Source organism: Ammospiza nelsoni, chromosome 3, assembly GCF_027579445.1.
Source record: "Ammospiza nelsoni isolate bAmmNel1 chromosome 3, bAmmNel1.pri, whole genome shotgun sequence".
In the NCBI taxonomy this organism is placed as follows: domain Eukaryota; kingdom Metazoa; phylum Chordata; class Aves; order Passeriformes; family Passerellidae; genus Ammospiza; species Ammospiza nelsoni.
The window spans coordinates 5,516,313-5,538,147 of NC_080635.1; the positions used below are offsets into that span (position 1 = coordinate 5,516,313).

Consider the following 21,835-nt stretch of genomic DNA (forward strand, 5'->3'; position numbering starts at 1 on the left):
GCATTTACTCAGACTGCATTACCCTTGTGCTGGGCAGGGAGCCAAGGCTATTTCCACTCTCTGCTCCCACCACACTTCCTGAAGACACTGATGGACACCATGGATCAGCCCTGCTATGCAAGAGCTGCGTCCATGGGTCCAGAATATGTCAGGCGGGAAGAAAAGGTAAAGTTTGCTGCAGATTGACAAGAAAATCCCGTCATTCATTGAAGCAAAGAAAAAAATAAAGTGAGAAAATATGGCAATATTTAATACAAGAAACACTAATCACATTCTCCTTACCTTGCTCTCCACATATTCTGGATAAACAGGGTAGTAAAGAGAAGATTTGTGACCCAAGCGAAGAATCTCCTTTAGAAAGTATTTTGCATAGTGATGAAATACAGGATTCAAGACAAAGTGGAAAAGATGTCCATGTTCCTCTTGCTGGTGGTCATTAAAATTAATGAAGTCCTCAATATTGTAATGTGATCGAATATACTCAGTATCCTGGAAAATTAGGAAATTCTGAGTCAGCAGTGATCAGCAGCTACCTTGACAGGATTTTAGCAAATACCAACCAATGAGTCACCTTCTGTCAATCAGGGAACTACATTTGAAAACTGAAATCAAGTGTCTTTGACAGCTGTCCTCAATTGAAAGGCACTGACTGAACAGATTTTTCTTGAAAATCTTTTCATTGTACCAAAACCTCTCCTTGCAGCTTGCCCTTTTTTACAATTTACATGCACACCCAACCCTTACCCCACAATGCCTAATACAAGTTAGACATCCAAGTTGGGGGGAAAAACCCCAATTGTTTTTCTGCATTCAAGGCACAGAAGCCCGGGCTGTGCCTCTCACCAAACTCCAGCTGAAAAAGGGAATTCCACAGAGCAGAGCTGTGTAAGAAATGCCCTCCAATAAGTCTTCCCTGTAGAAGTGATAAGCTGATATTTTTGCATGTTTATTCACTCAATCTGTCCTCTTAGCTCTTAACATAATCAAGAGAATTACTCTCAGAAACAGGAGTTACTGTTCTATTGTGAAAACTAAGCATTAGAACTGCTGAACAACCTAAAATCCACCTTTTCAGTCCTAGCAGAATGTCACAAAAGTAAGACTTGGAGAATGTTTACTATTCAATAATAATATGCAATGTCTTTTTTTACTCCATCAGGTAATATGCTTTTGTTTTCAAGTACATGATTCACTATCACTTAAAACTCTACTGTTGAACAAAAAAAGTTAGGAAAGCAAATCTAAAAGAAGAATTACTGCTCTTTGCAGGATTTGTGGCAAAGCTGCTTATTGACTTGAAAAGTAGAAGGGAAAGAGGTGATTAAACACCTATTTAGAGGCAAAATGGCTTTGTGCTGAAGTACAAAAAAAGTGCAGGAGGAAAACTTTCAGGACATAGCAGCAACTTCTTGAAAGTAATAGGATCTTTTTTTCATCTGTGTGTCAATCATTATCTATGAGCAGAGAAATAATACAGTGGGCATAGGGTAGACAGCTTCTACAAGCAGCATTTTTACAGACACTTTGTTAGGCATAAGTACAGTGCCCAGCACAAAACTCAGCCTTACTGTGAGCAGCAAACACCACAGAGCTCATGGAACACAAACTGAATTTACCATTTCATCCCTAGTGACAGCAACACCAACGACTTGATCCAAAACTTCTGCTACAAAAGCCTGTAGTGGCATCCCGTCCTGCAAGGTAAAGGCAACAGATGCACATTTTGAGTTTCAGTAGAATCTCTTCCTAATGGTAACTGTGTATTTCACCACAGAATCCCAGTTAAAACACTCTCCTCCCAGTGCAGCTTCCAGGCACCATCCCAGTTTAACCAGCCTGCTCCCCAAGAGGGAGCCAGGCATGTGGCTGCACTCTGGACTACACAGACCTTTCCTCACTGACACTTCAGTTGGGTACAGCTGCTGCAGGAGTGCTGCAAGCTCAGCCACTGCTCCAGTCCTGATCTTAGGACAGAATTGAGCACATATCACCAACAAATACTCACTGGATCCGTGCGAGTCTCAGTGAACAACTTTGAGTCATTCCACATATTTTCATTCAAGCTAAGATTTTCAATGAGCCTTTTGACACCCTCCAAGTCACTGGTTGCTGCTTTTCTTACATTAAATGACCTAAAAAAGGACAAAAAAATAATTAAAGTTGACTCTGTGACAAAATAAGGACAACTGCCAAGCTTAAGACAACACCCCTTCAGAAGTACCAACAACACCATTCAGAAACTGTAACTGATTGCTAAATGACACTTGATCCAAACGCAGATATGAACTCATTGCATGTAATAGAAAAAAATCAGAGCACCTCCTTGAGGCAACTCCAGAATCCTGCTTTATCTGCTATTAAACACTCAGCCCAATCTATAACCCAAGGTACCACCTGCCTTCAAGTGAGTAAAAGTCAGCAATAAAGGCAGGCAAAGAACCATAAAATGAATGTGGAATCTTAGCTGGACATTGTGGCACATGGGGAACAGAGCTAGATTAAAACAGGGAAAGGCAAGAAAAAATGACAAAAAGACAGAAAAATAAAACTGAGCCAGCTGTCGTGGTACAAAGTAAAGTAAGAACATAAATTTTTCTGAGAGCAAAATTACTAATTTTTGTGTTAGGCCTTGGTGCCTCAAGCAGTAACAAAAGAGGATAATCCTACATGATTGCAACACCTCTGCTAAGTGTGGAGTGCCAGTTTGTAATGACACAGTAATGACCTGGTACCAGAATACCTGTGCCAAACATGGAACACCTTACCTACAGACAGCAGTAACCTGGCACTTAGCTCATTTACAGAATATTAGCAAACACCTTCCCACCTAGTAGTGAGGAAGAAAATTCACTTCACACTGACAGTCTACAGCAGCTGAGGAGCTCTCCCAGTGTCTGTTAAAGGCAGAACCCCTTCCTAGATACACACAGCTCATGCAACCCACACTAGTGGAGTGCTGTTCAAGAAACTGAACTACAGCTTCAGTTCCAAGAAATAAGTTCTTTCACCCACACACAAAAAGTTGTGATTCACATAGTATAATCTTTTTATTCCTGTTATTCTGGCTTTCCATTTAAAAGTGGATGTGCTATTCTTCAGCCTCAGTCATACTGAGAGGCATCTTGTGGAATACAAGCTTAATGAATAGCACTGGTACCTTAAAAAATCCAAGATTCTGGTATGTTATGAGAAATTTCAGAGCTGAATTCACTGACCATTTTTGAGTGCTCAAAAGCACACATTTGGTTACTAAACTACAAATTAACCCTGACCTAAGTGAGCATCAGCTGAGCCTCACAGCTTCTCACACATTTCCACTGTGGATTGCAAGACCCAACAGTGCTGAGAGCTTCAGCTCACTGTTGTGAAAAGTGCATATTATATGGCTCTACACAGATGCTTACTATATGTATTATGTTGTATTGATTAGTAGTGCTGTATTAACATTTTACTAGTATGGTAAATGTAGTTTTGTAATTAAAATGTAACTTTTGTAGTTAAAATAGAAACTATGTATGTGGGATATTTTTTTAAATAAAGGAATGAGGTACTCGCACTGGGATAGCAGCCACAGGACACCTAAATCTTTCAGAGAAAGATAATTTATTGCTCCATTATCAGAAGAAATGGACTTCCCACCTCACTCAGCCTTGAAGATGCCATCAAGATTAAGGTGACACTGACCAGACAGAATCCTGTGTTTGAATGGAATTTATGCATCATGTATGAGGTGTATGAATATGCAACGAGCTATTGTTTTTAAGGGTTAATCCTCTGTTAATGTGTGTCCTTTTTTGGGCTTATTTTGCCCAAGAAAGAGGTACCTGGACGTCTGTAGCAGTTTGTTTTTATTGTCTTGTATTGTCCTAATCCCAAGCGTTCAAATTTTTATTACTCTAATTATATTGCTATTTTCTATAACAATTTTATTACTATTAAACTTTTAAAATTCTAAAAATAAGTGATAGGTGGTTTTCACACTCTGCAGCCCAACTCCTCCCATCACTGCCCAGCCCACCAGCTTTGCCCCACCCCTGCCCAGGGAAAGCAGCTGTGCCTACAGGGAGCTGCTCTGGAGCGTGACAAAAACAGAACATGTGAAAAGTTGAAACTGCCTTTTTTAAAAAGAGCAGATCCACCAGCTCCACTGGGATTATGGAACAGGAGGAAGGACTATCCAAGGTCTGTACTCATTTCTCTCCCAGCAATGAATTAACGCATTGTAGATGCTCAAGTCCTTTGACTGCTCAGAGACAAGGACACTATTATTATTATGCCTTTTAGTGAAAATTGAGGGAAAGTACCCATTAGGAACCTCAGTCTGTGCCTTGTCATCTGTTATTTTTTTTCTCCTTCAGTGTTAAGTAGCAGACTCACAGTTCCATTTGCTGCACTCTTGCTTTTTGTGTACTTAACACTTTTTCTTATTCCTTTTTACTACCTGTACTAATCAAGAGTTCATTTTGTGCCTGTGCCTCTTCTGACTTTGCCCTTTCACATCCTCATATTCCCCTCCTTATACCCCACTTTTCTTTTAGTCCATTTTCTGTGACTTCCTTTTCACTGACATGCTTTTGAAAGCCGTAGGTGCAAGTACAATGTGTTGATCTTTCACTTTCACAGATTTTGGTTATTTCCAAGAAGGTATCTGCTGCTGCACCCTGTGGGTTTTGTTCTGCAGAAACTTTCCAAAAGCTCTCTGGTTTTTCCCAAAGCTTTTCTGATCCTGAACCTCAATAAGCAGCTATTTTCCCTTACTTTCCTGCAAAGCTGCAGGGGGATTTGGAAAATGCTACTGATGACCCTATTTTGTTTTCATGAAAGGATTGGTGTCATTTGGAATATGCACAATGTAATCAGGACGGTAACTTTTTTTTTTAAAGAGCCTTGATAACAAGTTGAATTTTGCCTAAAATTGCAAGAGGACATATTACTCCCAGCCCTACTGGTGGATTACTGAGCAGCTGGGCCTGAGATTATCAGGAATTACTCCAGCAGCTCTCTTCCCAGCCAGCTGGATTTTTACTCAGGACCCAGAAGGAGAAGATTCATCCCAGGGCAAAAAGCTTCTGCCTCAGTCCAAGAGTAGCTGGCCAGCTCTTGCATGAAGTATTTGTGTACCACCAGAGGTGATTAGGTACACAATTAAACCTAGAAGTACTTTGCTAAAAACACACAGTATTTGGTACATTAGGACCAAAACAAAAAAAAAAAAAAAAAACAACCTCTAACTATACCACAATTTAGGCTCGGTGTTTGGGCCAGAATACACTCAATATGCAAGCAAAACTTTGGAAAACTCATTCCATGTAACAGAAATCACAGCAAGAAAGGTTTGGTGTTGCAGTTCACTGATATCTCAGCCTACAGAAGTTTTCAGAGCATCACAGAAACTGAAGGCGTGAAATAAATGATTCAACACCAAAAGTAAAAGAGAAATTATATAGAACAGATAGTCAACAGTGTTCCTGCTGTGATCTGTATGTCCCAGAAACACATGACTACAGTTCTCTTAAGAAAGCTACAGCATATTTCCAAGAATTAAACCTATACCAGGCTATCAGGTGCCAGTGTCACACAGCCTGACCCACATCCCCAAGGCCAAACATAGCACTGTTGTAGTTATAGTGCAAGAGTTCTATTGTCATTATATTGCAAAGGTTCCATATTGCTAGAGTCTCGTACTTCCTTGAGGTTTCTTGTGGGTAGCTCCTCTAAGCACTGGCTCTTCTTTGTCCTCACAGCAGCCAACCAATCCACTCTTTTATAACACTCTTCTTATTGGTTACAGCTGTGGCCTGTTAAAATCAGGCCTGCTCCTAAGCTTTAGTAATTGGTTCAGCTGCAACTCATTAGGGGATAAGATTACATTCTATACCACCTTCATTTACCCATACTGTGTCCCCCTACACAGCACCACACTCCTCTGCTGGCCTTGGCCCACAACCAGGGAACTTGGAGCCATGGTCTATACCAATGTCCATCTTCCCTACCTTAGTACTGCATACACAAATCCCAAATGAATCCTCTCACTGTGCTGGGGTTTTACAGAGAGGACCCTCCCTACAAATGCTGGCAGGGGTGTCCCACAGCAGGGCTGTCCCAAGGCATGACTCACGTGAGCAATCCTGCCCTGTGGAACACATACAGCTCCCGACCCAGCCTGGACGGGCAGGAAGGGACGGCCCGAACAAAGCTCCGGATCAGCGGGAACTCGGGGACATGGTGTGGCACCAGGATGACACACAAGTCTCTGTCCTGAAAGACATTGGCAGGCAATAAAAGCATTCTCTAAGCCCTCTGAGGGGACAGACAGCCCTGAATGCAGGGTTTACACTGCACACCACCCAAGCACTGCTCTGCCTGGGCAGCACCAAGGAACTAACAGCTCAGAAATGGCTTCACTTTAAGCAAACTATGGGATGAACCTTCCTTACTACATCTGGTGATTCCATTGTGACATTTTATTTCAAAGACTGATTTTGTTGGATGGATAAATTACATAAATTTAAAATTTCTGGGTCAGCTCTCTCTAGGATCTTTCTTTGGTGGTAAGCAGTGTTTTTGAGTGTGCTGTTTCTTAGGCCCAAGACAGTGTCTCTGGTACCCAGGGCCTATCTCTAAGGCACACTGCCATACAGTTATTTGTTACATGACTTTACAACACTGGTGTGCATTAGAAAGTCTCAGAAAGTGGACTTTGTTACCCCAGAGTGATCACACAGGGCATGAGTGGGAAACAGCTGCTGCACTATGAATCCACACTGCCACAGTTCAGTCTGTAGGTAAATATTATGAATCTCCTTAATACCACTGTTTTATAGGTTTTAACTCCATCTCCTTTAATAAATTTTGCTGATTTTGTTTTTAATGCAAGTTCAGTCTGGATCTGTACATGGTTTTAAAGGAGTTGGAAGCATTTCTTTTTCTAAATCTGCATCTTAGAGAAGTCCCTATGGAACATAAACTAGGGAGACTATTTACAAGAGCACATAGTGGCAGGGAAATGCCTTCACAGTGACAGAGAACAAGTTTAGATTACATGGTACAGAAAAATTCTTCCCTGTGAGTGTGAGGAGGCCCTGGCACAGGCTGCCCAGAGAAGCTGTGGCTGCTCCATCACTGGAAGTGTCCAAGGCCAGGTTGGACAAGGCTTGGAGGAATCTGGTCTAGTGGAAGGTGTCCTGCCTATGGCAGGGGTGGAACTGGATGATCTTTAAGCTCCTTTCCAACCCAAACCATTCCAGGATTCTAGGATAAACAGAGGACTTAGGTATGCATTCCATGAAGTCCAGAAGCAGCCAAGGAGGGGAGTAGCTCAGCACAGGGTAACCAGGCCCAGCACACACATGTGGGGCAGACTCACTGGAGCAGTAGACCCCAATCCCCTGGCTGCCAGCTGCCCTGCTGTCCCACCACACAAAACCATTCCAACTTTCATTATACTCACTGGGAAAACGTTGAAAGCATACTGCAAAAAATCCAGTGACCTGCAACAAGAGCAAATATTAGCAAATAAAGCACATGTCAGAACGATCTGATACACTATGATATTGACATCCCTGCAAGTGCAGGAGCATTTATTCAGCTGATCAGAAAATTCCAATAGATCATCAATAACCAACTGCTGATGTTGCATGCTGCACAGCAATTTCTGACTTCTAGTGCTTAAAGCATCACTATTAACAAGAATAACCAGGATGTTTGACGTAACACATGAGGCTCCTCACTAAAAGGGTAGGGAGAGGAACTAACAAAACATTGGCTCCCATGTTGTTGACTCCAGCCTCTTCAGAAGCCATTCCTGGACTATCACAGCAGCATTAGTATATAGCAAATATTACTTCAGGTTACAAAGAGCTGTTGCTATGTTCTACAGTATTTTCAGTCAGCACCAAGGGCTCTGTGACTTTGCACTCAGGAAAGCCTGCCTGATGTGCTCTGACAGACTAACACGAACATCAATACTTAGAATTGTTTTTAAACACTTCTTTTCACTTCTCACCCACTGACTTAGAGCTGTCCCAGTCTCTTTTCCATGGTGACAGCAAATTGTGACATTTCAGTTTAAAAAGACTTGAGAAATCTCACCAAAGCCCTGCTGTTTCTCCCATGTCTAAGGCTATCAAAGAGCTCAAAAACCCAGTTATGCTGAAATTTCATAAAACAATTTTCCACCACACAAGATGTATATATTGGAGAAATTCATACAGATAACATGTTACCTTATAAATGCTGATAAATCCTCTTCTCCTTTCAGAACTGTAATTAGGCTCCCTTTAATTACCTCTTTCATAATATTACTTAAAAGAGAAATAATTTCTAATTGCAATATCTATGCCTGAATAAAAAAATTAAAGCTGCAAGTACAGATCAGGATTTGGGCATTATATATTATTCTATATAATACATAACTAAGACTAGTTAACAGAATAGCTAATCAGGGGAAAGGAAAATGCCAGTGCAACTGTACTGAATTGCAATTTTCTCTCAGGTATCCAGGACAGGAAGGCTGTCTCCTCCTGATACCCACCTTGGAATCCACACTGCTCCACAGGTAAAAAAAAAAACAAACAACTGGGAGCACAGCATTGAATGATAAATACAGTGAGAAACATCTTGAACAGAAACAGCAAACAAAGCAAAGAGCTCAGGAGGCAAAAAAACCAAAAAAACAAAAAAACCAACAGATCCTTAGGACAGGAAACCATGAGTGAGAACTCAAGAAGCCTACAGTGAGATTATTTACTGACATAAATCTCTAGCAAAGCTCTGAACTGTTGTTTCAATATAATGAAATCATTCCATAGCAAGCCCCTTGCCTCACTAATATTTCAATATAAATCTTTCTTATTCTGCAATAAATATCTTGCTCGCATTTTTACACTAGATTGTCCCTAAATTAACTGTTCTGGCACAGTCTCTCAGCAGTGCATCACACAGTTCTTATCACACATTAGTTGGTCAATGTTTCCAAGTACAACACAAATCTTTTATGTTGACTTCCTGCACTTCACTAATTAAACTAGTTCTTAACAAACTTGAGCCATATTTCTGGGTATATAATTTTGGAAATAGGTACATAAAAGGCAATGTCTTTGCTCTGTTTTGGTAGCCTTGTATATTTGCATTTGCAGCAGATTCAGTGCTCGATCCCCTTGGGTAGGTGCCCTTCTTAATCAAAAAACTGCTCAAGAAATAGAAACAGTTTAAGGAATTCTCATTTTTCCTCTCAGTGAAGTTTACTCTTACACTTCTTTTAAGCCAGAGTTCAGAAGTTGCTACTCACCAATGACTGAGCAGACATGTTTTTTCAAACTGTACATGTTCAACTGTACACATGTTCAGCTCATCTATCAAGTCCTTATCCTGATGCCTGCTGTCTGCAGATATGACATGGATTTGAAAGCATGGAAGATCCTGGGTGTGCTATCCCGTATCTTCCTATCTACCATCACATTGAAAAGGAAAAAAGTTCCTGGAGAAGTTTCTGCTGGTGTGGTTGAATATATTCAAGTGTGGAGAGAAATTTTAGAAAAAGAATCTAAACCTCATTTATAGCCCTATTCTAATCCATCAGGATCTAAGAGTGTGAGGTCAGCAGCAGCAATCAAAGAGAAAATCCCTTTGTCTCCCCCAGCTGTAGAGGATTCTAGAATACAGAATAACGTCTTTCAGTGACTGGAGACAGTGTTTAGAATGGGAAAATGTACCTGTAGAGCTAAGAACAGCTTTATTGCGCCATGCAATGAGATGACAACTACTGTAACATGTAGCTCCTCTTGCAGCTAGCCAGCTTCAGAGTGTCTCCATAGAAGGAAACATTAGCCTTTTTCCACAATCTCAACTCACATTTTTTCCAACAAAACTTAATTCTTCACATTTTGTTCCCATAGACCTGTCAGAGCTAGGAAGTTGCAAGTGGACGTTGAAACATTATTACTGAAGATAAAAAAAACAGATAAGAAAGAGGTCAGAAAAAAATCCCATCTAACCACTGCAGGTGCTGTCACTTTCTGATTTGTCCTGAAAACATAACCTTGACAATGGTTATTAATGGGAAAGCAGTGACTCTTCCTCCATACTTACCTACTTTTATACTGCTCATCGATACAAAACAGACGGATACTGAAAACATTTGAAGCTCCTCCATTCACAGGATGCAAATCCCCCTCCTCACCAGTCTCCAGCAGAGGTGCTGCTGAGCCTTGAGAGTCTACCAGCGCTTCAGTCTGGGAAACGGTCACAGCTCCGTCTTTCTGCAACAATAACAGACAAGGGCTCCCTTACAGCACTTCAAATTGTTTTGATTAGTTAAGCCCCATCCTTCCTCTTCTCTCTGTCACTCTTTCTTCCCGCTCTGATGGCTGCTCATGGGGAGCTGGATGGGTAAACTCACCCTGACCAATAACTCTGACTGCCTCCCTCCAGACCTGTGCCCCACAGCAGAGGCACACCTGGGCCAGAGCAGAGGATGGGGCAGGAGGGAAACTCAGCAGTATTTGCTTGTCCTCATCTCTGCCAGCCTTGCTCTGTATCAGCTCTGAGAGCCAGCAGCACTGCTGGGTGTGTGCACAGCAGCACTGTGCAGCATTACCTGCACAGCTGCATCTGCACCAGGAACATGTTCCAAGTTTTGAGAAGAAACAGGCTGTGGCTGTTGACTTGTTTGGTTGCTTTCATCTTCATCTAAGTAAAAGAGAAGGTGCACAAGGTTTAATAATGTGAGCTTTACTCTCAGAATCACAGCAATAGCTGGAGTGGGCCAGGCTACCTCTATCAAAAGGTTTCATTTTAACAACAACAGTTAAAGCAGACCCTCCTACAGTTACCAGGCTAGAGCTTCATTAGACCATTTGATTTCAAAGCAAAAAACAAAAAAAACCCACCAAAATCCAAAATCAGACCTGTACAATGTAAAATTAGACCTGAACATTTGGAAGCATTTCCTAACTTGTGTTTATCCCTGTGTCAAATCTTTGCCCTATCTGAACTGAAAGACAGGAGTCAGTGTATTGACTGATATCTTAACTCCCATGTGTTGCTAATTTGCTTTCTGGTGATCACAAAGACAAGCAAGGGCTCTTGATTCTCAGATTAATTCTCCTAAAATAATTGTAATTCAGGTTAAATCCCAGCCAAACCAGAGCTCATAATGGTGCAGTAAGAGACCAGAAACAGGGATTATAATTCCTTTATAAATTTTACACAATAAACTGCTGAGGTGTAGGTGTTGCTGCTGAAGAAAACTCATCAAGCAAGGACACCCTTGCATTTGGAAAATTGAGTAACATTAAGGAAATAAAGGTTTCTGAGCTCCAAGAAGAACACAAAATAAGCTTCAGAGAACAACAGAATTCATCCCTTCTCCCTCTGAATTTTACCTTGGGACACTCACATAAGCTACATTCATAGACAGAAGCATTTCTTCACACAGTAATGGGCACTTTTTAAAAAAATACCTCAAAGGTTTAAAATAAGCAATTAGAAGAAAAAATTAGCCAGAAGCAATTAGAAAAAAAATCTTGTCTCAAAATCTGTTTCTCTGTCAATAAAAGAGGGCAGATGCAACATGCAGGGCAAGGAGAAATGCGGGGGTTAGGAATCGTGGATTCTCTGGGGGTATCACAGATGTGAGCCTTCACAGAAATGATCAAATGTCGTCTTGATTAACCAGCTCCATTTCTCATTACCAACAGCCTTGCAGGTGTCAGAAGTTAATTAATACAAGTCTCTTGTTGTCATGTAAATATTGATATGTTGTTCTGACTTCATACTAAAATGCAAATCCTTAATGGCTCCACCATCCACTCCTGTCAGACGTGGCTGCATTGCTGTTTACAGACACGCTGTACACGAGTGATGTGAAGAACTGCAATACTATCACTAAATCAAGTAAAGACCACAAACAAAGAAAATTAAAATAATTCTGTGATTGCTGGTTTGTTAGCTGAGGTACAGTCATCAGGATCAAGAAGCCAGTTCACCATGAGGCCTGATGAAAAGCCCTTGAATCATTCCCACTGCATCATGTTTTCTAGCAACTAATTCATGACACCATATAGAGTAACAACCAAATTACTGTAATTACCCTGAAACCTAAGTGGCATATCAGTACAGACTGTTGTATACTCTTTCATTATTATTCAGCATTACATTTTGAAAGGAAAAAAAATATCAACCTGTGGTCTCTACTTAAAGCTAAAGAGCTTGAAAAAATAACCTTTTTATATGTAGGAGCATAAAATGATGAAGGAATGCAGCTTACACTTTAAAATTTCCAAGCCTTCAGATTCCATAAAGCCAAGTCCAGATCTTCTATTGGTGTCAGGTCACTGAACCTGCTCTGTCCTCACAGCAGGACACCACCCAGCAGCAAGTTCTCAATGCAGCCACTAAAGCAGCCTTCATGGAACGGGCAAGGCTTTGCAATACCCACAAATGCAAACCACATGGCACTAACACCACAACAGATTTGAAGGACACGGGCTGGCCTTCATGCTGGAAAGGCTTATCAACTCCTGAGATGCAACTCTTCTATTCTAAAATGTACAAAGCTACAACAAAAATTTTAACTACTATTTCATGATAACGGAATTAACGTTCCTGAGCAGTGAAGGGACAACTTTCAACTTTGCTATCAGGTTTCTCATGTAGTAATAGAAAAAGCCCTGTTATCAGAGATTCATTAAAATAACCTCTGTTTTTATGCTAGAACAGCTCATCCTTAAAGTAGCACCCTAATAAGTTGACATGGCCCATGAAAGCAGCTGTGAGATAGCTGCAAGGCATAGGAGGGACTTTTCACACCACAGATTTTTTCCTTTCCTGGGCAGCTGATTTGCTGTGACATTGAAGCCCCAAGAGAATTGTTTCTTGTGGCAAAATCTTCATAGCATAACAAGAGAGATTACTCTCCCTAAGCAGACTGAAGAAAGACTATTATAAGTTTTGTCTTACATTGTCAGTGGGAAAGGAAAAAAGGTGGGGAGTAGAAAGGTTTTAGTCTGTTTTTTTCCTTATTATTTTTCTCTTAATTGTGTTAATAAAGTTTTCTTTATACCCTTTAATGTTTGTGCCTGTTTGGCCCTCCTTCTCTTAATACTGATCTCTCAGCAAGAAAATAAGTAAATAAATTCTAGTAAGTGCACTGGCACTTAGCCAGCACTAGACCCACTACATAATTGGGGCATTGGCCAGGAAATCAAACAATTGGCAAGCCAAAACCTCTACAATCGTTAAGGATTAGCACTTAAGCTAACTGGAAATCTACAAATAATTATTTTTCCCCAGAGCTGTTCTTGTCATTCCAAATAAGGGGATACTACTACTTTAAGGAGTCTTACCTGAAGGCAACCCACAGGGTTGCAACTACCATCAAATCTAATGAAGTTTTTAAATGAAGAGAGAAAAGAAGGGAGATAGATTTACAGAACTGCTAACCATGCTGCTTAAAACATTTCTAAAAAGCACACAGATGTCAGATTCTGAACAGAACAGCTTATGCTAAGTTTTAACATTTAGAAAAAGTTCCATAGATTTCCTAAAATTATTAAAAAAACACATAACAGCTGTACTGTCAAACCCTGTAACCACATTCTCACTGAAAAGCTCAGCAGCACAGAAATTGCCAGAAAACACAGACCTACAATTTGCAGGCTCTGGAGAAGGGAGAGGACACCAGGACAGGAGCAGCCCTGGGATGGGTAAGGCTGGGAGAGAGCCCTGGTGGTTGGTCACCTTGCCCAAGCCTCTGCTCAAGCAGGGTCACCCAGGACTGGGCTCTGGCTCCTAAGTCATCTCTCTCCCTCCTCAGTCTCATTCCTCCTCCTACCCACATCTGTCACCTCTTCTGAGCTAATACTCCTGGAGCTGCAGGAGCACAGGATCAAACAGGACACAGGCAGCTTCCTCCATCTCCCATGTGCAAGATGCTTCCTTGCAGGGGAGGGGAAGTCCACAGGAGCAGCTACAAGACCCATTTCTCTCCCTTTTTTGTTCTGTGACTGCCAGCTTTGAGGTACCAGCTGGTGACAGCCCTGCAGCTCCCTGGTTGCCTTTTTTGCCTGCTGCTTTGTGTTCAGAAAAGCAGACACATAACCTAGTGGTGGAAGTGTTTTATTCCACTACTGATAATTAGTAGATAGCAAGATGCAACCCTTCTGCACAAAATGCCCTTTGACACTGAAAAATAAAGACAACAACTGTAAATCATTTACATGACACTTCTGTTCTACAAACAGGTGACATATTTGTGCTACTGGTTTTTATCACTCACAGGAAGCAGCTAGCACATGTGTTGCTATATTGGGCCCAATATAAAAGCAGAATAAAGAGACAGTCTCTGATCTCCCAAAATCTTGTAACCCAGGAGACTGCAAACAATAAGCAACGAGCAGAAGCTGAACCACAAGGAAAAAAGATGACATAAGTCAACAGGACAACATAACAGGCACAGTTAGGCCAGCTGCTCAGCTACCAACAGACCTCACTTCACCACCAGATTGTAAAATCTCATCTTCCTTTAACAGCACAACTGTGTCTGATAGACAGTATACACCACACAACAGCTTTCTGAAACTTCAAGCCCACATTTATCCCATAGTTATCCCACAGGGCCGCTCCCCACAAACAGCAATCACTTCTGAGTCAAAGACCAGGGCTATCAAAATTCCCCTCAAGCAAAAAAAAAAAAAAAACAAAACAAAAAAAAAAAAAAAAAAAAACCAAAAACAAAAATACAACCAAAAAAACAGGCATCCTACTTCAAGACCAGGGATGTTAATTTGTGTTTTCTTCCTAGCAAACCTATACATCCTTTTCCAACCTTCTGCAAAACCTACTCAGAAGCTAGACACGAACACACCTTGTATTTGTTTAGCAATATTTAGAACATAGATACCTCCTTGAACACTTGGCTTCCGTGGCACTTCGAGAATATCCTCAGGATGTGGTTTACAGAGTCCATGGAAAGGCCCTAAGTCAAAACACTCTTGTAACAAGGAGATGTTCACATCAGAACATAAGCTCATGAATCCTACTGCAGTGCCACCAACCTGGAAGATAAAAGCCATGTCACATAAACCTGCCATGCTAGGAAAGCACAAAAAAACTGAACAAAAAATTTCTGAAACATCAACTTTTATGTTCCATCTCTGTGGAATGACTGTATAATGAAAAACTATAAAGGAATTATTTCAGCAAAAATTAAAGATCTGCTTTTATTTTTTTTTTTTCCTTGTAACATAGGTACTAGGACCTCCACAGTACATGTTCAAATTCCTTTTTTAGCTATGACTTGCAAGAGTGTTAGGCTTATATATATAGGCCAAATAATGACCTGGAGTTTCAGTAAAATATTTGCTATGGCAAATACACAACATACTTCCAAAAACAATTTTGTTTAAAGTTACAGTGCAGCTAAGTAGAACCTCATTCGGTTACCTGTAATAGCTGGCTCATTACTGGACACTGATTTGGACCCAAATTGGGGTCAAACTGAAGGGTGTATTTAATTCTCCTAAGAAATTAACTCAAGAAATCAATTCTGTATAATATAAGGAGTACCTAATGCAGTATCTATTTGCAGCACTTGTAAGCCGCAAATATTTTTGTGTTCTGAAAAAAACCCAAGAACTAGTCTTAAAACCCAAATGCTCTGGCAGACATGAAAGTGATGGGATCCCTGCAATGCTGGCACCCATGGTACTCTGCATGCCTGATTGCTGCTGGAGTTCTCAGCAACCTGCAGCCCTCAGCATGACACACACTAGGATCAGAGAGAACTGGCATGCTGCAGAGCTTCTGGCTTTAACTGGGACAAATCTAGAAGAAGGTAGCTCTTAAATTTTTTGTAGTGTATGCAACTTTCTGGTGAAACACATTATCAAAACACATTTTTGTTCCTCCTCAATGCACATAATGAAAGCCTTTATAAACCTAATGAAAACTCACATGCTGGATTTGTACAGCTGTTTTATCAAGCCATCAGCACATCAATAAAGACTTGAAAAAGTGTGACGTTTAATTTTTCTGCCCTCACACAACAAGTGATTGTTTGTTTGCCTTGTTTGCGTAACCAACAAAGCTGGGGTGCCACAGTTGCCTGGCTGCTGTGCAATTTCAGGCCCAAGGCTCAGCAGAGGCTGATTAACCAATCCATCTACCATATGTGCAAAAAGAGGCTGCCAGCTTCCTTCTCCACAGGGGAAGCTGGCATCCATCATGGTCTGTGTGGAGGTGCTTTCCCAGCCCGCCGTGGCAGTGGCAGCTGGGATAAACTGGGGCTTGGAACACCTTTTGGTGGTCTCACATTGAGCTCTGAAAGTGCCACTGGAATGTCTTATTTATAGCAACAGCCCTCTGCAATGTGCCATTACACTAATGGTGCATTGTTTCCCATTTGGCTCCCAATGGCAGTGATTACATGTTGCAATTTTATAAAACCATTTGCCACAAAAAGCAGATTTGGGGAATTAAGGAGGTTATATTGCCTATCAGTTTGCACTACCATGCACAATTATCAACACATGAAAATCAGGAATTTTCAGTAGGATCACTATTACCAATTCTTTCTTATTTAAATTAATTCCTGGGTTTGTCTACATTTCAGCAAAAATTCATTTGAACCAAGAGAAAGAAAAATTATCTACAGGACTTTAAAACTGTGAAAGAATTACTGGCTACTCATTTTCACATGCAATATTAGCTGTCATTGGGAATGAAAACAGGTCAGCTATAATGCAAATGTCTAAAATGACAACATGGCTTCATCAAGACAGCCTGTCCAAATTACTTGAAAATTACTGGGAATTGCTGCTTCATTTCTGAACTGGAAACATCACTCCTGAGGACAGACACAAACTACATTGAGAAGGGCACTCACTGTGAGGGTATAGAGCATGAATTCTACTTTTAACAGGTGGGCTGCTGTTTTTGTCCCCTGAGCTAGAGTGGCTGTCACACAGGACATCACTGAAGCTATGATCAGACAAAATCAGAGGTCATGGCAGACTGACCTCACAAACAGCTGCCTGATTTTCTTCACCTTCACGTTCTATGAGATCAACAAGGAGATATTCACCATAGGTTTCCTTCAGAGTCTCACTTTGAGGTGTCCAGATTAGCATGAGATCATCATAATCTTCCAGCCTACAAAAAAAGAGATCAGGTAATGTCCTATGGCTCTGCCATTAACAGGCCCTGCTACTTCTGCTCCACTCCATTAATATATGGAAAAATATTACAAATACTTGTTCCAAAGCCTGCACCCACAAATCACTTCACCTAGGACACATTCCCAGTGCACACTAAAGTGGGAGTCTCAGCACCAGAGACAGATCCACACCCAACAGCCAGCAGGACCCACCAAAATCTGCACTGCTCAGTGGAGATGCTTCTCTTGCCCTAAGAAAATATACGAGAATCTCAGTTCAAGATTCTCCTGCCTCACTCTCCTACAACTGTAGTGGAGCACTCACACAGGTCCCAACCTACATAGATTTTTATTTAAACAGGCAACAGAGACTCTTTCCCACTAGGCTGCTATTTATAGCCAGGGTCAATGTAACTCTGAATGAGAAAATCCAGCTCTTTTACCAGAACAGTGGCACAATTCCTGAGTCACCCATGCTGAGACTATGGCACAAAGGTGGGTGGCAAACCAGCTTTAGCACTCAACTGCTATCAATAACATGAAGCCACTTGTATTTATCTCTCAATAAAACGCCAGAATTGAGTGGTGCAAACAAAAGCGGCAGAGAGGAAACTTCGCCAGCGTTGGGCTGCCAAAAGGAACGACTGCAACAAACTGCAGGGGAAGCCCTCCCTGCTCCGGGCCGGGAGCAGACAGCTACCTGGGCTATCACACCGACACCCCAGGAACACTCGGAGAGGCGGCACCGGGGCTGTGGGAGCCCCGCGCGGTCTCTGCCGCCACCCGGCGGCCCCGCCAGGCACGGGCAGCGGCTGCTCCGCTTGCTCAGGATGCTCAAACCTCCTCCTCCTCCTGCACGGGAACCGCGACCGGCCCGCGGCGCTTCCCTCCTTGTCAGGGATGCACAAACGTGCTGCGCCAGGGAGAACCGGGAACTTCGGAGCCTCCCGGGGTTTTGGGGGAAATTCCTGCTGTGTTCCAAGGTCCCACTGGGTCCCCCATGCCTGTATGTGATACCGGTAAAGTTGGAGATCATTGCTCCACACAGGCAGGAACCCAGAAACAATAAACAGATTGTCAGTGCTACTCTTTATGTGTGTCTGGATTTGGAAGGACCCTTAAAGAAAACACAGCTGGGCAAAAGAGGTTCTGTTTCTCGTTGTATCAAACACTGTCCAAGTTCCTAAGCACTGCCTGACTCCAGCACAGGAGAGGGGATCAGGGGGTCTCTGGATGCTTTTGCTGCTCCTGCACACCAGAATGGATGTGAGCCCTGGGTACAACCACCTTTGTAACCAAGGCTAGGGACCTCTTGGATTCTAACCTTGTTCCTGCTTCTTTTTTCCACCTCAACTAAAATGAAGCTCTGGCAACAATGAAAACTCCATAAAAACTTACAGTACGTCATTCCTTACCCCTCAAGCCAAAATAGTTACCCTCATCTCCTTCACAGGAAGTACGCCAAGGGAAAATCTGCAGGGAGGTTTTCTATTATCAGAACATCACCACCTCAGCACAATTAATTAGTTCAGCAAATCTGTTAATAAGCTCTCAAACCTCAAAAAAACAAACAAAGAAGGGTAACAGAAGACTGTGTCCTAATTGAACTCTGTTATTTCATGGAGTCCATAACAGACACACACCCCCTTCAAGTGGAACATTGTGCCAATTGTTTTGAGTGCCCTGTGTCATGCTGCTCTGTGGGACACAAGACAAGATCACACACAAAGGTGCAGATGCCCATTCCTGAAGACTGACCCTGTGACAGTCAATGGACTCTGCACACACCCATTCATCTCCCTGCACACTACTCTGTAGGAACACAACCATTTCAACTTGTTAATTCTGCTTTTAGTATCTTCCACCACTACCACAATATTTAACAAAGTAAAGAAACCCTCCAAACCTCAGTAAGCTTTCCAATATAAAAATGCCACTAAATCCCTCTACTGTGAGTGCAAGCACAGAGCTGAAGATTTGACTCTTGCCTACAGGGCATAAACCCAAAAATGGCAGGATCTAGACAAGAAACCAGCAAGAACCTTAAACATCAAAGTTTAGTGGGCTGCATTCTGACACATTTTCACATTATAGAGGCCAGATAGAGAGCAAGTTCGAAATCGATGGTTAAACGAAGTATCAGTTTACAGCTGCTTTTCACCCTCTGTAAGCAGGGGAAGAGGGACAGAGATTAGGCTAATCTCCTCTCACTGCCCCAGAACATGTTGCTAGGCAGGTGGCTGCAGACAACATCCACAGAGGAGTCTCTAAGGGCTCCCACTGACTGTTACTATGGATGCCAGTGAAGCACAGGGTGAATGCAGAGAGAAGGGAAAGGCAGAGCTCCTTCTGCAAACAGAAATTAGCCTTACCTGTTATCCACTGATGGGCAATGCTGAAGTATGAATTTTGTACCACCACTGTGTAATTTCAGAGGCAAACTGGTTTCCCAGTTAATTTTCTATTAATACCAAAGCTAAAGCAATTTTTACTTTTTATAACAAACTACCAAAATCCCAGACAAGATGGCAGCTCTTATCAGGAATATTGCTATTCTTAAGTGACACTTCCAGTCATGCAAAAGAATATTTCAATTGACAATATCCAGTGACCACAAAAAAAAAATTAGCTTAAACTGAAAAAAAAAAAAGGACAAACGTGATAATCAGAACCAAGACATATGGAAAGATTTTTAATCTTCAAGCATTAACTCACCTACTGATGCCTTCTCTATATAAAAGTTCACTTACAGGTGATCCACAACTCAAAAGAAAAAAAGAAACACTCAAAAATACTAACAATTGTACATCTAGTTAGTATGAGAGAGATTTTTAACATATTGAAGTATCCAGAGCTACAGCAGGAGGATGTGAAGTGGCAAAGGTCAGTCCTCAGGCCTTCTTCTTAAAATGCTCAAAAATTGAGCAACAGGAGGAACGCAAGCTGCAGATTTGCTTCAGACCCATGTGGTAAAATTTAATACATGCAATAAAACACCTCTCAGAGACAGGCTCCTGTCAGAATGCAGCCCAAGCTGGCAGCATGAACCAGCCCATAAATAAATGGTGTGGGGCTTTTCCAATCAGACACATTCAATGTGGCATCACCATTTGCAGGGCACTGGTCAGTACAGACTCCCCCCAAATCCATACCATGTGCTGAGTCTCTAAGGAACACCCTTCTCCCTAAACTTCAGTCTCTACTGCAGGCATCAGAAACGCTAATTTAATCACCACTCTGCTACCTAGCCACAAAGCAACACTTACATTTACTACCGGTAAAAACTCCAGAATAAATCAGTTAAATCAAACTACTGCTGCATAAACCATTACCCTACCAGCGGTTTTCCCACAGTGAAGAGGACAACAAGTAACTCAAAATTTGATGGATACATGTTCTATTTCAACCACACCACAAGGAAGCATCTCCACAGCAACAACAGGAAAAGCTCCAGGCCCTTGGGTCAGAAAGCTGGCATTTCTCATGTCCTGGACACAACACTGGCACAGGCAGAAGGCACATGGCAGGAAAAACCAAGAGTGGCAACAGCAGTCTAGTTCTGCCAGCAGATCACAGAACAAACAGATCTGCCAGCAGATCACTAACAAAAAATAGTCTTCCTACATAGCTAACTAGCATTCAAAAAAATACATCTTGTGATGAAATAGAATAAAACCAGCATAATCCTAGAACTACCTAGTTTGGTTATCACAGAAAACTGTCACCAGCTGGAGGCTAAGTACAAATCATAAATGGGATGGGACTGCTGGGAACATGCCTTGAGCTGTTTTATTTTCCACCATCAGTATCATTACATGGTTATGACAATGGGAGGATGCTGTCAGCTCACATCTCAGGCAGCAGACAAAGAATGTCACGACTTTCTTTAAAAGTTTTTTTACCAATCACACAAAGCAAAAGCATACTGACAGTAGTGCTATCCAATCACCATAAGCACACATTCCTTGGTTAAAACAATGCTCGAGAGCATTGTTTTAGAGCAGCCAAGCTCAGCTACTGATGCTGCAAACCAAAGAAGGAAAATGCTTCAGTTTCCCCCAGCCAGATGTGCTCAGGGAAGCAGGATCAGGGAGCTGTGTTACCTTGCTTGGCGCACGTACAGCTGTGGGTGCCAACGATGCCTCGGGCATGCCAGCAAGGTGAAACGTCTCTCTACATGTGAGAGTGGAGCAGGTACAATTCTTTCAAAGACATCCCCCAGGTCCAGCTCTGAATGGCTAAAACCTGTCGGGGCAACAGAGAAACTTCATTATGCAAGCTTTTAATTAGCAACAAAAATGTCTGAGGAAAATGGAATGTGAAACTTAAACCACAGATCGTAAAATGCCCCAAGTCTTTTAAGTTAGGCAATGAGGCTGAAATGACAGCAGCATAAACGTGTGAGAATCATCACCAAAGTCAACTAATTAACCCAGCATTCCAAACCTGAATAAGCTTCAAAGCAATCAGAAATTGGTAGGAAACAATCCCACTAAGAATAATACAGCAAATTCTCTATGCCTGTGGAGAGTCTCTGTCAGGACTCACAATGCTGAAGGAAAGCTGATGTTGGTTGACAGGGTGGATTTGACAAAACCCTTAATTCAAGCCCTGTTTTCTGTAGTTGACACACCACTACAGTCTTTTAGTGTGACTTGGAACCAATATCTCTGGAAGCCA

General features: G+C 41.8%; 1 protein-coding gene across 1 annotated transcript in view; it reads right to left on the bottom strand.

Moving 5' to 3' along the window:
- CFAP61 (cilia and flagella associated protein 61) overlaps positions 1–21,835 on the bottom strand; it is an 86,380-nt gene that overhangs the window by 60,470 nt on the left and 4,075 nt on the right. Inside the window, exons 5-14 of the mRNA XM_059468688.1 lie at positions 21,259–21,400; positions 17,019–17,151; positions 14,903–15,056; positions 10,598–10,689; positions 10,090–10,259; positions 7,451–7,490; positions 6,119–6,258; positions 2,006–2,132; positions 1,617–1,694; positions 283–489 (exon numbers count right to left, since the gene is read on the bottom strand). Of these exons, the coding sequence (XP_059324671.1) occupies positions 283–489; positions 1,617–1,694; positions 2,006–2,132; positions 6,119–6,258; positions 7,451–7,490; positions 10,090–10,259; positions 10,598–10,689; positions 14,903–15,056; positions 17,019–17,151; positions 21,259–21,400 (1,283 nt within the window). The remainder of the gene's footprint in view (positions 1–282; positions 490–1,616; positions 1,695–2,005; positions 2,133–6,118; positions 6,259–7,450; positions 7,491–10,089; positions 10,260–10,597; positions 10,690–14,902; positions 15,057–17,018; positions 17,152–21,258; positions 21,401–21,835) is intronic.